General features: G+C 36.3%; 1 protein-coding gene across 1 annotated transcript in view; it reads left to right on the plus strand.

The window, feature by feature from the left end:
- Positions 1–16,902, plus strand: part of RYR2 (ryanodine receptor 2) — a 456,789-nt gene that overhangs the window by 412,385 nt on the left and 27,502 nt on the right. Inside the window, exons 87-94 of the mRNA XM_075706907.1 lie at positions 2,610–2,690; positions 4,775–4,863; positions 6,463–6,591; positions 7,987–8,091; positions 10,914–10,995; positions 12,127–13,430; positions 13,817–13,881; positions 15,746–15,893. Of these exons, the coding sequence (XP_075563022.1) occupies positions 2,610–2,690; positions 4,775–4,863; positions 6,463–6,591; positions 7,987–8,091; positions 10,914–10,995; positions 12,127–13,430; positions 13,817–13,881; positions 15,746–15,893 (2,003 nt within the window). The remainder of the gene's footprint in view (positions 1–2,609; positions 2,691–4,774; positions 4,864–6,462; positions 6,592–7,986; positions 8,092–10,913; positions 10,996–12,126; positions 13,431–13,816; positions 13,882–15,745; positions 15,894–16,902) is intronic.

Consider the following 16,902-nt stretch of genomic DNA (forward strand, 5'->3'; position numbering starts at 1 on the left):
GTGCTAATTAAAAGACCCTTCTAAACCCTTCCAGTATTAAAAGTGGAATTTCTTTTATAAAAATTCCTAAATTCCAATGGGTGTACTAAAAACCAGAAGATTACCTCATAAATTAATCTGTATAATCATTTTAGCTTGACAGTTGTTTTCTTTCTTGTTCTGAAAAATCTTCCTTGATAAGAGGGCAAGAAAAATAGAGGTGGGAAGATATTAAACTGCAACTTACCCTGTAGTCTTATTCATACCAATGGCTTTGATTCAGTGATATCTTGATATGCAAGAAGTACATGGTTGGGTCCTTTATGGGCTTGTTTTTTTCCAACCATAATACATCAGCAATTTTCCTTGTGAATGACTTTTTAAAATCATTGCCATCTCATCAGTCAAGCTACACACATTGTGTGTGTGAAGGTACAGGCTCCACCAAATATTTGGCTTTCTGTAATGCTTATTTTTGCAAAATATAAATATTCATCTAGATCAACAAAGCATGTGACTCCAAGTGTAACTTTAAGCGTGACAGGAGTTCAGTTAAATTAAAAGAAAGTGACTAATCCTGCAGGATATTCTATACTCTGGCCTTTGGCCAGCAAAGTATGAAAGTGTCTTGCAGGGCTGAACCTGCATGTAATGTTGAATAATGTGCTTTTAAGTGCACAGGTACCTCTTGGTTTTGCCTTCTCGGACAATTGCTTGATGCAATTGTATGTTTACATTTATCAGCACTGACAGAAACAGTAATTTATTTTTCATTGTTTAATTAGCTGAAAGGGCTTCCAGTCTTCCGTGACTGAAAAACTATATATCTGGTATTTATATCTGGGATGGAAAAAAATGTCGTGGAATGTCATTTATAGTATTTGGCTCATTCTTGGAGAAAGAATTGCATGTTGTTTGCCACTAACTTAAGTACATGTTTAGAATTAGGAGGAGGAGCATTTTATCTTTCCCTATGTTACAGGAAACTGTGTTGGCATATACTTTGGTGATACGTGCTCTTAATACCAAACATTATGTCTTGACAGCACAGGAAAGAGTGAAATTCTGTACTTTTTAAATACTCATATTAGTTTTCAAAATGCTTTTGCTTCCTAATCCTACCATTGTACTGAAGCTTCTCACTTTAAAATTCACAAGCTGTGGATTGATAAGTCCATTAGCTTGAACTTGTAATCACTCATGACTTTATGTGAAGTTAAACTTCTGATCATGTTCATGTTTATATATATTCCAAATTGTACTAAATACTGTATACAATTCAGCTGTAATAATGTAATTATTCTAACATAATAAATTATAGATGTAGACATTATAGTTAGAGTTATCCACCAATATAACAATATGTCAGTAATTGTTAATGTAATTATTATTGTCTATAACCTTTTGAAAAAAGCTTTTTTTTTTCTTTTAAATTTTAAGTCATTTACTCACTCTCCTGGTTTCCTTCCATTCAAGCACTAAAAATATTGTCTTTGTAGACATGGGATTTTGAGGTTCAGATAAAAGCCTAAAATATCTCCCCATTAAAAAAAAAAATCTTCCAAATTCTTTTGCAGTTTGCTTATATTTTTATCTCCTTTCCTTTTGTTGTCTACAAATAGCACTTGGCCACATATTCAAATGATGGATGTTCTTAAAAAGTAGAAGTTTTCATGGCTTCCATTTTTGTTGCCATACACATTCCAAATACTTTTGCAAAGTCCTAAATGGGAATTTCCTTACTTTCAATAGGTGGCCTTTATTGTTTTGAACACCTATGTTCTTGTCCTCCTGTGTTATTTTATTAGCTGTTCTACATTTTCTTCAGTTGCGATTGTTTTCCTGGGTGAATGGTTGTTTCTCCTCTTCACATGTAAGTGTGCAAAGTTAACAGTATGTATTGATGTAACTGAAATAACAGTGTGCTAAGTGAGGGCTTTTTCGTTATAGTCTTTCCTGTGAAGAATCAAGAAAATAATTTGAAGTTTTATACATTTGGATATGAGCTATATACCAAAAAATGCACTGAAGGGCCTAAGTCAGTAAAGCATGTTGGCATTTATCCTAGCTCATCATAAGTTTATTGCTCTGTTTTGTCAAGGGAGACATGCCCAATGTCCATTTTGTGTCAGCAGCAGACTAAATCCTCAAATATTTCAGCCTAAATGATTCTTGAGAATACACACATCTGCAAATTTCATGGGTTATTTTGGAGTATTTTAAAATCTAACAGTTTATTTGAGGAATGATTTTCATTACTGTTTGATTAAATCTCCTTAAGTACCTTGTTTTGTGATGAATGGGAACCAAATTAATCCAATCCTAACCTTTGTATGTAATGCAGCATTCATGCCCAGGAAAGTCAAACCACTGTATATCATGGATTATTTGTAAAATGTTGCCAAGCTCATGCTGCCATATTTATAAATCAAAAGTTAAGTTGCATAATTTCATTTTTTTTAACCAGATAACTATCTGCCAAGCACAAATCAATGTGCTTCAGATAGATTGGTAGTTATAAATTTCCTCTCCCCGTCTCTCTTAAAATTAAATATGAACATTTTCTTCAGGGGATGTGGGGTGTTACTTGGCAGCCTGTCATAATCTGCTTCCATCTGGCCTTTCTACAGGAGAAAAGGTGATGCAGGATGATGAGTTCACCTGTGACCTCTTCCGCTTCCTTCAATTGCTTTGTGAAGGACATAATTCAGGTTTGTGGGCAGGCTGCCAGTCAGCTAAGCCAAGGTGATGGTAACTAAAGATGAAACCTCTTCATTGCTGAAGGTTTGTCAGCCTTCATAAAATATTATGAAAGGTGGAGTAGCTGCTAGACTGTACATGAAAGGAAAATATTGATGCGGAATTAAATTGCCAGTTTTTTTTTAATCAGCTTTAACTTTGCAGAAAAGATAATGGTTTCCAAAATGATGAGTTTTGGATCTTGACCTACCAGGAAAGGTAAATTTATATAGGAAAATGTACGCGATTTATAACTTCTAGTCAGTGAAGATTCAGAGGGAAAATATAACAGGAAGGTATATTTGTTGTTTGGCATTTGTATGCTTTCTGGTGTGTGCTATTTGGCACTAACATCCATTAGAATTATATGTGAAATTACAACAACATACACAGTCTTGTTTAATATCTTTATCAACGGTCTGGATGAGGGGATTGAGTGCACCCTCAGTAAGTTTGCAGATTACACCAAGTTGGGCGGGAGCGTTGATCTGCTGGAGGGTAGGATGGCCCTGCAGAGGGACCTGGACAGGCTGGACCGATGGGCCGAGGCCAACTGTATGAGGTTTAACAAGGCCAAGTGCCGGGTCCTGCACTACGGTCACAACAACCCCATGCTACGCTATAGACTTGGGGAAGAGTGGCTGGAAAGCTGCCTGGAAGAAAAGGACCTGGGGGTGCTGGTCAACAGCCAGCTGAACATGAGCCAGCAGTGTGCCCAGGTGGCCAAGAAGGCTGAGCGCATCCTGGCTTGTATCAGGAATATTGTGGCCAGCAGGACTAGGGAAGCGATCATGCCCCTGTACTCGGTGCTGGTGAGGCTGCACCTGGAATACTGTGTCCAGTTTTGGGCCCCTCAATACAAGAAAGACATTGAGTTGCTGGAGCATGTCCAGAGAAGGGCAACAAAGCTGGTGAAGGGTCTGGAGCACAGGCCTTATGAGGAGCAGCTGAGGGAACTGGGGTTGTTTAGCCTAGAGAAGAGGACGGTGAGGAGAGACCTTATCGCTCTCTACAACTACCTGAAAGGAGGTTGTAGTGAGGTGAGTGTTGGTCTCTTCTCCCAAGTAACTAGCAATAGGATGAGAGGAAATGGGCTCAAGCTGCACCAGGGGAGGTTTAGACTGGAAATTAGGAGAAATTTCTTCATGGAAAGAGTGGTCAAGCATTGGAACAGGCTGCCCAGAGAGGTGGTGGAGTCACCATCCCTGGAAGTGTTCAAGAAATGTGTAGACGTGGCACTTTGGGACATGGTTTAGTAGGCATAGTGGTGTTGGGTTGATGGTTGGACTGATGATCTTAGAGATCCTTTCCAACCTTAATGATTCCTAGTTTTTACTTTCATTAAAAAATAATCCAGCCACCAAGCCCGGGAACATGAAATTAATTACTACCCTACCCTTAATTGGTTTATGGGTGGACTTGGTAGTATTAGGTTAATGGTCGGACTTGATGATCTTAAAGGTCTTTTCCAACCTAAATGATTTTATGATTCTATTAATACCTTTCTTGAAGAAGTAGCATGTATTTTAAAAATACAAAAACAAATTAAATAAATACACGATATTAAGCGTATGTTTATTATTAAGTACAGTTCTCTGTGTCATCATTAGGGAAGAAAAAGAAGGAGAAAAATATAATTTTTTTAGCTGTTGGACATATTTATGACTTTGTAATCAGGAATTGTATAATTATGTAATTTAATTTTGCTTTTGCTTAACAAAATATATACTAGGTGTAATTATGTTGATATTGATGGAGTTCTAGAGATATAAAATTAGTCATAAATGAGGTGACAGTACAACCAAGTTAAAGTTCTACAGATGAAACAGATAATCAAGCTTCTGGCTTCAGAAGTTCACTGGTACGTGATCTCTGCAATAAAATGCTGAAACTCTTAAAACAGTTTGTTGAAAAAAAAAAAAGAGAGTTAAAAAAATCCATTCTTTTTAGCTATACCTTCCTAGATTATGTTAAATCAGAACTAATGTACAGGAGTAGTTTTCTAAGTCTTTAACACTTAAATAAATTTAAATTCAAATTTTATTTGAATTTTTAGATTTTCAGAATTACCTGAGAACTCAGACTGGTAACAACACAACTGTTAATATTATCATTTCCACTGTGGATTACTTATTAAGAGTTCAGGTAGGTTAACTTATATACTAATTAAGTAGATGACAATAATGACTTGCATCTATACAAATACAATGTTTAGCATTTTTAAAACATTTGTTTCATTTATTTTGATCATAAGGCAGAAGTTTGTATGTGGAGACTCCGAATTTCTTAATTTTTCTGGAATTTCCTTCAGCAATACATGGTTTGCTGCCACAAAAGTTCTGTTTACAGCAAAATCAAACTTCATCCTTATCACAAAACGTTCAGTTTTATTAGAGGAGCACATTTATTTGTCATGACATTTATATTTATTCTTGTCACAGTAGCCCATATTGATGACAGAGGCTATAATTCTCTACCAGTTACAGTCCTTTAAGAGTTATTTTGTACTGTGAGAGTTAAAGGTGACAGAAGTGTGAAATACTGATTTCAGCCATTATATGCAAGAATGCAGTGGAGTCTGTTAACCACAGAGCACGCAGAAGCTAGAGACATGCTAAGTGTATCAGTGAATACCATTAGCCAGTTGTTGACTGAGCCTACTCTGTGACTGAAAAGTGTTTTGTATTGTTCAAGTTAAGCTTCAGCCAGCTGCTTTTTCATCCATGTTCTGATTTAGTCTGAACACTAGGCTGCTGTATGGATAGTCATGGGATGACATAAAGTGAAGCATAAGAACAGTGCATCATTTTCTAAGAAGGGAGGAAAAAAAGGCAAAAAGAAGAAACAAAAGCAGAAGGCTAGATTAAAAACCCTTCAACCCTCTAATTTGAATTATCTCCCTAATCTTTAAATATGAAAACATTACATTGTCACAACCCAGTAGAAAGTAATGAAAAAAAGTCTGATTTGTTTCCACATTGGAGCACGTGAAAGACATGAAAATATATTTTGTGATAAATGTTAATCACACTAACCTATTGTTCTTATCTTTCTGAAAATCACTGTGCATGATAATATATTTTGTTGTGGTTTTTTAATTTATCTAGTTAAGTTTTCCCTTTAGCCATTTATTTGTTGGGTCTGAGAATTCCAGGCTTTCAAAATTGGTGGGTTTTAAGTTGCTGCTGTTATCAGCATTGCTTTTTATCCTTATGAATTCTGTAGAATTTGAAGGGACATTACAATGATTTTCATTCCCTCCTTACTTTGTTGAAACTTAATAAGCTCACCTTTGGGGAAGACGGAAAGAGGGATCATGCACACAAAGCAACATTTGCTCCCACTATTGACTAGGTGTCAAGCACACAGTATAAAGAGAGATTGTTTGATGAACAGCATGTGGCATGGTAGTAATACCGAGAACTCCTTTTCAGAATGCAGGCGGTTGTACTTCTAAGAGCAGATACCAACAGATCTATTTTTTTATTATTATTTTGAGGTTTGCTGTGGGCTTTTTTAATTATTTGTTTCAGTTTATTTGTTTTCCTATTGATTCCATTGAGATGAAACTACAATTCTTGAAGTAATACTTGAGAATCGTTGGGGGGTCATTTAAAACCTTTATAAACAAAATACTTTTCAGAACTAGAATGCTATCTAATGTTATTTTTCTTATCTTGACGAATAACTGGTTAGAGACAGTTTGATTACATCATCTTTGTGTTTCTCACAACTGTTTTTTAGGAATCCATTAGTGATTTCTATTGGTATTACTCTGGGAAGGATGTTATTGATGAGCAAGGACAACGAAATTTTTCCAAAGCTATCCAGGTTGCAAAACAAGTTTTCAATACTCTTACAGAGTATATCCAGGTAAATTAGTTTCATTGGAATTTTCTGAATTTGAAAGAAACTGAATCATACTTTTGGTGTGAAGATGTAATATAGCTAGATATAACATAGATGGAAATATAATATAGATGCATTTATGCTTCAACATTATATTAGTGCATTTATTTAAATAGGAAGTGAAGTTTTGAAATACATATACAGCTGTCACTACTCTTTTGGAATCTTACCAATTTAGTCAAATTTATAGTTAGTAAGTAATTGTCCTTTGGTTGTGTGCAAGATAGTAGAGGTGTTTTGGTTTGTTTTGTTTTAATTTGGCCTAGACTGCAGCAACATTATCCACTTTCATGTCTTCACTTTTAATCCATTGAGAAGCTAAGGTCAATGCAAAACATAGTTGCTATTTAGTCAACAGAATACTAGATTGTATTTTCTGTCAGGATTAAGGCTGTTTAAGGCATCAGTGCTGTGTTTGAAATACTGAAGTCAGTAGAGAATTCTAGAGATGTACTTGAGGTGGACTCTGCAATAAATGAGATTGGGATCAATTCTGTCAAAATAACAATATAGCAGTTCTTCCATGATATGTTAGGAATCCAGTGGAATTTAGTTAATCGATTCCTCATGTAAATCAGTCAACAATATTGCAGGTTGTTTCTGCACATAATAAGCAGGTTAGAGAGAATCTCACTAGACTGTTAGGTGTCTCTTATATTGTGTTCATTGAAATGAAAATCATTATTACGAAAGTAGTATTTTATAGTTCATGAGGATGAGATGTGATGGAGTAGGACTGAATAAATATGAGTAGAGGCAGCTAATATACATGTGCATACATGTATTTAGTGTATACATATTTGGTAAATCACAAGTAGCATTGTTAGCTGGTAAAGATTTTATTTGTTTTCCTTTGAGGCTTCAAAAGATTTTGTATTCCTGCTTTTCAGAATTTGGAATTTTTGGAAGAATATTCTTTAGCACTGTGTTCTACAACAGCTAGAATATGCTGGGAAAAAGTAGTTAGGAGTCTGATTCTCTAATCCCTTATGCCAATTTTGCACTAACCTTCTATAAAGTTATTCCTGATTTAAAGAATTACATAGGGAAGAATCAGCTTGAAGATTTGTACCCCTTTAGCATTTGCAGTTTAAAGTTGCAAGCAGATACACTTTTAGTGGTTCTGAATTAGTAAATTGGGACTTGGCTAAAACAGACAGAATGGTTATTAGGAATAGGCATTGCTTACAGTCAGTGGTGTTATTAAATAGATAATTCTATATATGTTTAATTTTTCATAGCAGTTTCTAAAGGACAGCCCCAAGCTGTGCACTGCCTGTATATCGTCCTTCCTGGTTTTGTTGAGTTTCTTGCAAATAAACTCTGCTTTTCTTTCTCTTTTTGTGGTTTGAACAATAGGGGCCATGTACTGGGAATCAGCAAAGTCTGGCACACAGCAGGCTATGGGATGCTGTAGTTGGTTTTCTTCATGTGTTTGCCCACATGCAGATGAAGCTGTCTCAGGTATCTTTTTGTTTTACTTTTCCTTTTTAAGTTACTAACTTTTTGGTAAAAGATAAACAGACTTGTTAATATGTTCACATCATTAATAACAACAGTTACTAGGGGAAATATGAGGAAAAATAAGAGGCAGAGATGATAGAATACAGTAGAATTGAGGGAGTAAATTACAAAATTGTGGTGGGTGTGAGTAGCAGGCTTGTAATTGCATTACTGGCCACAGGCACAAAGCTCATTAGATCAAGCTGCAAATGAAGCAAATCACCAATATTCAGAAAGAACTAATCAGTTCCTGTCTTTCATACCAAAGTTCTGTCACAGTGTTTTCTGCAATTTTGCATGAGCCTTTTATGCAGGACCCGTCTTCATTGATGAGTCCTGCACCGAACCCTAGTTCATCATTACTGAACCCCAGTTCAACACATCTAAGCCTTTTCTACTCTTAGTAGAGAAAGAGAGTAATCAGACCTTAGAATGGGTGAATTGCTTTTGGATGTGAGTACTCATAAACTATAGAAATAGTGTAGGGGACTGGCATAGACAGCTCTTTAGAGTGTTAAAATTAGGTGAGAAGAATCCTATCCTTAAGCAGTGCATTTTTCAACTTCTTACTTTTTTAAAAGAATTACACATCTTAATTGAATGTAGTAATTCTAAATTTTTCACATAATTTGATGCTCTCAGAGAAGAGTGTCATAAGCTTGCAAAGGTTTTAGTTGTTGTTAAGGAATACAGCTCTGAAGGCTCTGAGGTTTTTAGATTTTACTATTTGGCTCCAAATGTATCCATGTAAGTATTCTTTGCAAAAATTAAAGCAGTATTGTTCAAATGATTTTCCTCCGTGCCCTTGGGACTTTATGGCTGAAAGTAGGCTGATTGCTTAGATTTGTAGACTTTGTGCTACAGGTGTGCTTCTCATTCTTTATGGCTAAGTAGAGGTCGCCTTCCAGCAAATGGCATCACAATGAAACCTGTTTTTCAAGAGTGATGCATTGAATTTCTACTGAAGTGTATTTATCAATGCCTGTAGATACTGTCCTGGTTTTGGAACCTCTTTGTTATTTTAGGAATTGAAAAAATAGTCAATGTTTGGGTAGAACCACACTGGTGGCTGTTGTGCTTTCTTCCTGTACCACTAAAGCAACGTGGAAAGCAGTATCTAAGTAGTTACTGACAGTGAGTGAAACACATGGTAGCTATGTGTTGATTGAGAAATATGATGTGGCAATTGGCAAGATTTGTTTTTACAGTAATGACAAGTTTATAGTCTCAGCTGTGCCTGGAGTTGCTTCATAGCATCTTTTAATTACTGCATCTAGACAATAATGGTACTCATCCTGCCACTTCAGAAAGAGCCAAGAAGCTTTGCACGGCGAGATCCATTGTAGTGTGTGGAATTACTCATGCTGTTCTGTGGGATGACAGAAACACAGTCTACTCCAGATGTATGATAAATAGTGATGGTGTCTTTCTCTTGTGTGGAGCTCAAGCTCTTGGGTTTTGGGAGCTCCTTTAGGGGGCCAGCAGAGCCTTGGGAAAGACCAGAATAGACGTGGGCTCTTTCACTCATTTATATTTATTGCAAGAATGTGTTAATAAGCTTTTCAGATCCTATTGAAATACCTGTTTTCAAAGGTGTAGAAAGTGGCTAAATGGATTTATAAGGAGTTGCCATATGGCTTTTCTCTGTAAGAGGGGCCGGCCTAGGCTAAGTATTTGTTTTTTGTTTTAAATCAGGAGTTTCCAGAGCACTTTTGGAGACTATTTCAAACAAGATTTAAATATGAACAAAACTAAATCACTGTTTTGTTTGGTTGGGGGGGGGGGGGGTGTTTGTTTTGTTTTTTTTTTCATTTTCCTTCTCTAGTCTTGTACTAGGAAGCAACAAGGTGATATTGGTAATACTTCTTAAGAAATCTCTGTAAGGCAGAAAATGAAAGTAAAATTTTCAATCTAAATGAACAAAGATCAGCCAGATTGCAAGCAACTTTTGAAGTAAGAAGACTTATAATGAAAACTTACAAGACGAATCAATTAGAAATCTTTATTGTTTCCAACTTGTGCTGTTTTCAATCCAAGATCCAAGTTGCCATAAAGTACCTTGAGTTTGTTGTACTAACCGCTGAAGTCCAGCAATACTTGGGTATGCCTTATCAACAGCATGGTGCAACAATGTATCACTAAGGAAGAAATCAATCTATCCAGATAGACTCCCAGTTGAAATCATTGGCAAGTGAAATAGTAAACTCGATAAGTCTAATGAGATAAAAGATGGCTAAAAGAATCAATATCATGTCTATTTAAAGGTATACTAATAGAACTTTTAAAAAATGTTATTTCTACTTTTCTTTCTCCCCCCAAATATTTCAGTGGCCTATAATGGAATCACTCACTTTGAATCGTGTTACACTTTGAGCTCTGTGTGCTACTGCCATTGTTGTTTTTACAAGTCTTCATAGGTGCAAACTTGATTACACCAACAGTGACAATATTTTAGCTGACATGAGGCACTACAGAGGCATCATCTTTGAGCTTGACATGCCCAGTTCCTGCTTTAAATTTTTTCATCACCTTCAGTTTTCACTTTTGTCTTTATTAAATTACTGTCTTCTAAACAGATGATTGTGTAAATGTTTGATCCTGTAAAGGTACTGTAAGGAATCAAGCAATTAAATGTTATTTTCACTGTATTACCAGCTTTGACACTACTAGCTTCTTAATTTCTAAGTCTCCTTCTTACAGGGTGAAATATGCATGCACATACATATATAAATGTCAAGTAAGTCAATAGATATCTTATTATATATATTGTGTTCATTATTTAGGATTCCAGTCAAATTGAATTACTGAAGGAATTAATGGATCTTCAGAAGGATATGGTTGTCATGTTGCTGTCTATGCTGGAAGGTAGTCAAAATTTAATTTGAAATCCTCTTTCACAGTTGTTCTAGCAAAGTTTTTACCTTTGTGATTTTCTTCATGTGAGTAATAATGCTCCATTTTCCTTTGGTTTTTAATTTTCATGTCTCAATTGTGAAAAGAGGTGTTAGGTCTTAAAGTGAATGGGACATTTATATAGTGTAGTTGATATAGTTTATATTAATTCTGAATGTCAGAACTGTATAAAATCCAGCTCTGGCAGAGGTTTTACTTTGTTTCCATGAACATGGCTTCTCTTTTGGCTTAGGTGAAAAGTTTTTTCACTATTGAAGTTGGAATCCTGAATTCTAGGAACTGGGCCATTTATCAGTCATTATTAACTTGTTTACTATATTGCTTTTATTTTGGTAGTGATCTTAGCCATAAAGAAACGGCTTCAATTTGTCTGGTGATTAGGTTCAAGATCCTTTATAGCTAGTACCTGAAATTATGATTCCCCAGAGAATGTGACCATTGTCAAGAAATACTGCTATTTCTTTAGCTCCTTTATGGTATTGTATGAGTGCTTCCAATACAGGAGTAACCGGACATACACATAGATGATCCAAAGATCTGTTTTTCCTTTTTGCTTCCTACATGTATCCTGTCACATTTGTTTTCTTGAGAGAACTGGGGAGGGCAGTAAATGCTGCACAGATTGCAGTGTAGCATACGTTGCTACTGCTTTGCTTATAGAAGGTCGCTGAGAAGCAAAGTACATTCTTAGTATTGTAGGCTGTGCTTCATGAGTAACTCACTGAGCTACTCATCCTAACTGATGTGACACTAGTTCTGTCTATGTTGCACTATAGTAAAATTCATAGTATGCTGCTTCATGTTTAGTACTATATTAAATGTAACAGATGTCTCTCTGTAGGGCTTGTTAGTTCTTCCTTTCTTTAATGGCAAATACTTAGTTACTTATGTTTTTTCCAAGTCTTAGAGTAGTGTTATTAGTAAAAGAATTCTGATTGTACAGCTAGCTTTCTCATGTGAGTGTGTTAGCCAATAGTCTATCATTCTTACTGTTTGATTATTTCACTAGTCATTATTATACACTTTGCTTTGCCTAAACATTTGCTGCCATCAGTATCTCTAACTTCATGTCATCACATCTAGGTAATGTTGTGAATGGAACTATTGGCAAGCAGATGGTCGATATGCTTGTGGAATCGTCCAACAATGTGGAGATGATTCTGAAGTTTTTTGATATGTTCTTAAAATTGAAGGATTTGACTTCCTCTGATGCATTCAAAGAATATGACCCTGATGGTAAAGGGATAATTTCAAAGAGGGATTTTCACAAGGCAATGGAAAGCCATAAGCATTACACTCAGTCTGAAACTGAGTTTCTGCTGTCATGTGCTGAAACAGATGAGAATGAGACTCTGGACTATGAGGAGTTTGTGAAACGATTCCATGAACCTGCCAAAGACATTGGTTTCAATGTTGCTGTTCTCCTGACCAACCTGTCAGAACACATGCCCCATGACACCCGCTTGCAAACTTTTCTTGAACTGTCAGAGAGTGTGCTGAATTACTTTCAGCCTTTCCTTGGACGCATAGAAATCATGGGCAGTGCAAAACGCATTGAACGAGTTTATTTTGAAATAAGTGAGTCAAGTCGGACGCAGTGGGAGAAACCTCAGGTAAAAGAGTCAAAGAGACAATTTATATTTGATGTTGTAAATGAAGGAGGGGAGAAAGAAAAGATGGAGCTTTTTGTTAATTTCTGTGAGGATACCATCTTTGAAATGCAACTGGCTGCTCAGATCTCTGAGTCAGACCTGAATGAAAGGTCAGCAAATAAAGAGGAGAATGAGAAAGATAAGCCTGAGGAACAGGATCCTAGAATGGGTTTCTTCTCTCTTGTGACCATGAAGTCAGCATTAGTAGCTCTCAAGTATAATTTAATGACTCTCATGAAAATGCTCAGCATGAAGAGCCTAAAGAAACAGATGAAAAAAGTGAAGAAAATGACCATGAAGGACATGGTCATGGCTTTGTTTTCTTCCTATTGGAGCATTTTGATGGGCTTACTACATTTTGCTTGTAGTGTTGTCCGGGGCTTCTTTCGTATCATATGCAGTTTGCTGCTTGGGGGAAGCCTAGTAGAAGGAGCAAAGAAAATCAAAGTGGCTGAACTATTAGCTAATATGCCAGATCCCACTCAGGATGAGGTGCGTGGGGAAGGAGAAGAGGGGGAGAGGAAGCCAACAGAAGCTGCATTGCCTACAGAAGACTTGACAGATCTGAGAACTTTATCAGATGAGAGTGATCTACTCTCAGATATATTTGGTTTGGATTTGAAACGAGAAGGTGGACAGTATAAATTGATCCCTCACAATCCAAATGCTGGTTTGAGTGATTTACTGAGCACTCCATCCTTAGCTCCAATGCCTGAGGTGCAGGAAAAAATCCAGGTAACTATCTTTTATTTCTGCTATATCTTTCTCTTATTCATATGTTAAGTATAGTCTTGAAACAAGACTTGCATCTTTGTTTTTCTGGGTTTTGTGACACGTTTTTTAAAGAATCATATGTAATTACTGGTTTACCCTATCTGACATCATAAACTTGAATTCCCACAGCCTTCTTTAAGTACATGGTGTTTTGGTCTACTTTTATTTTTAGTTCAGTGTTAAATTGTCTCTTCATGAATGTAAATTGAAGGATGAACTTCTCTCAGGGTTTCAATTGTTTTTTAAAAAAAAAAAAAGCCTAACATTCTGCACTCTGTGTGTCCTTTCAATGAACTCTGTACTGTATAACAGTGTTTAGACACTTTTTTTAATCTGACTTTCTGTAGGAGCAGGTGAAAGAAGATGAAAAGGAAGAGAAGGAGGAAACAAAATCTGAACCTGAAAAAGCAGAGTATGTATTACTTTGACCTCTGATCCTACAAAATGTGGTTTGTTTCACTGAAAAAACAGCTTGAGTTGTACTTACTACTTTGCCTTTAATTTTGTGTCCATTCATGTTCCACAATTAGGATATTTTTTAACCATCCTCCACATGCATGCACATTTGCAAGGAAATGCCATGTAAATATCATCACTCGGAGATTTTATTGATTTCCCTCTTCCAGCAGCATCCTTTGTAATGTCGATTTAGTTTCTTTTTGAATGTGTTTGATTGATTAAGTTTTTCTCAGCAAGTCTGAAAGCTAGAAGAAAATCTCTTGGAAAAATTGTAAGGGCACCTGGGTTCCAGAGACTTATTATCCATCAGTGGTAGAGACTGAATCTGTTTTGCCCCTCCCATTTGCTATCACCTGTTTTGAGTTATTTGGATTTTGCAAAACCTTAATATTCCAATATAATTTTAATGAATTACTGAGTACTCTTTTACATCTTTATGAAGAACAAGTGTTAGCATTTCATAAATGATCATTTTAATCTTTTTTAGGATATGTTAAAATCTAATGTTAATGAGATTAGCTCAGAATAAAAATAGTGGAAAGCAAAACATAGTGCTTGGTTTTAACCGGTAAAAAGTATGGCACTCCATCCCTGTGTTTTATGGTTACTGATACATGTACAATTCTGATACGTGTACAGTTTCTGTAGCTGATATGTCACTGTCAAAATTCTAAGTAGGTCCCTTAGTTTCAAGCTCTATCCTTATTTCTCTCCTGGGATGACAAACACTTGCCAGTAACAAAAACTCTTCTTCCTAATCAGTACAGCAAATTTCTAACTCAGCCAGTATAACTTAGTGAAGGAGAGTCTTGCTGACTTTTGAAGGTCACCTCGGTGTTGATTGGTCCACTTGACTGTGTGAGTTGCAGTGATACCTGTATTCTCTGTGAGGAGAGCAGTGCCTGGCACTATTAGCTGCCCTGAAGCCACTGCTAACATAAGACAAGCTTTCAAGTGAACTTTCAAGTGAAAGTTTGTTGAGTGTATTCCAGTAAGAGAAGCAGCTTAGGACATCAGTTATTCTGTTTGTAGATAGGTACAGAGAAATTAATAATGTCACTTATAAGTTGCCTCTCACTCTGGTTTGGCTTCAAATGGACTTCTGTGATCCTTTCATCTATCATGCTGTCAAGTCAAATTAACTTCTAAGATAATTCACAGTTCCTTAGATCACGTGTTTGGAGAAGGCAACCCACTAACTATGACTTTCTGCAATCGGGCGGCATGGTGGTAATCACGCATCAAATGCCGTCAAGCTCTCTTATTCCTGTCTCCTGCTGGAGTGGGTACTTATGAATTCCTCAGGTGGGCAGAAATGCAGAATGTGGAACTTGAGGTTTGGCTTGTAAATGCAAGAACCACCAAAGTTTTCTGCAGCCTTTGTGGGAACCAGATAGTTAAAGTGCATGAGGTTGGAGGGGAGCACTTAGACATATAGGCACTCATACAGACATAGAGCTGTCAGCTGACAGACATTTGTGAGTGCAGGTATTAGCTGCATGGTTATGAAGCAGACCCTCAGGTAATAAGGTTGTCAGATTCTTGATTACCTGCCTCTACCAGTTAGCAACCTCACTTCAAGGTGCCAAACCAGTAAGTTTAATTATCTGTAGGCTTAACCAGACTGTCCCCCTTGCCAGCACTTTGGGCTGAAGAGGGATATGTCTCCTTATTATTCATGTGTGTGAACTGCATGAGTCATGACTACTTGAGCCACATGAAAAGATGCAATGGCCTCTTTCAGGGTGTGGTTTTAATTTTTTGTTTATCAATTTTATTAACCTGATGTATGATTTTGGCTTCATTTGTGTCCTAAGAGGAGAGGATGGAGAAAAAGAAGAGAAAGCCAAGGAAGACAAAGGGAAACAGAAATTAAGACAACTTCATACTCACAGATATGGAGAACCAGAAGTTCAGGAATCAGCTTTCTGGAAGAAAATCATTGCCTACCAACAGAAGCTTCTTGTAAGCTGTTCTCTAGACTATGTGTTTAGCTGTTGGCAGGGTTGCGTACCACCATATTATTCTACCAATGTAAAGACAAATTTGCATCTGATGAACTTCACTTTTCTATCCACCATTATCCGTAAAAAGGACATAAAAGCAAAAGTTTAACTGGAATGTTAGAGAAAAGAAACACACAAATAACAGTAGACAAGATATTAAGTCTTAGGAAGACAATTGTTGTCCAGAAGCCAGACCTTCAGAGATGCCTGTCCATAACTGGAAAACAGCCATGCATCTTTATGTGAATAAGATGTCCCGAATTTTCACAGCAGCTTGTGAGCCTGTAGGATTTGTCTTTCCCTGAGAGAGAACTTTGGGAAATTACAAGCTCTCCTATAAAAATAATTTATTAAGATACAATATTTAGCCTAGAACTCCTAAGAAAAGATGTTACAGATCTTCCTGTGAAATAGCAAGTTATTATTTGAGAAACTTCTCAAAACCTGTGGAAAAAAAGACTAATTAAAATAGTATAACTGTATCTGAGAGTGTCTCAGTAAAATATGATATCCCTGAGTTTGCTGTAGAACTATTTAAAATCCATGCTCTTATTAGGTAGGAGATTCCACACACATTCTGTGAAGCTAGCATGAAATGGAAAGCAAAAAGAAATACACTTTTGCTGTATATCTAGTAGATACAATTGTGTAGGGACAGCCTACTTCTAAAATGAGTAACAGAGCAAAACTACAAAACTGTAGTCACAATCTTAATAAGGAATTTAGGTGTTTAAGTTTTGCTTTTGAACTAAGATTCATTTTTTAGGCTAATGTTGTAAGTCATGTGAATATAATTTAATTTTTCTTCTAATAGTCTAATTTACTAATTCACTAATAGTCATCTACGGTTAGGGCTGAAAAATGGAGGAATTCCCATGTGAGAGTTAAACATTCAAAATGTGTGCTAGAAAGGTTTGTGAACTGTCAGGAAGGGAAAAGGTACATTTCTGCAATCCTGTTGATAGCAT

This window comes from Pelecanus crispus, chromosome 3 (genome assembly GCF_030463565.1).
Source record: "Pelecanus crispus isolate bPelCri1 chromosome 3, bPelCri1.pri, whole genome shotgun sequence".
Taxonomy (NCBI): Eukaryota; Metazoa; Chordata; class Aves; order Pelecaniformes; family Pelecanidae; genus Pelecanus; species Pelecanus crispus.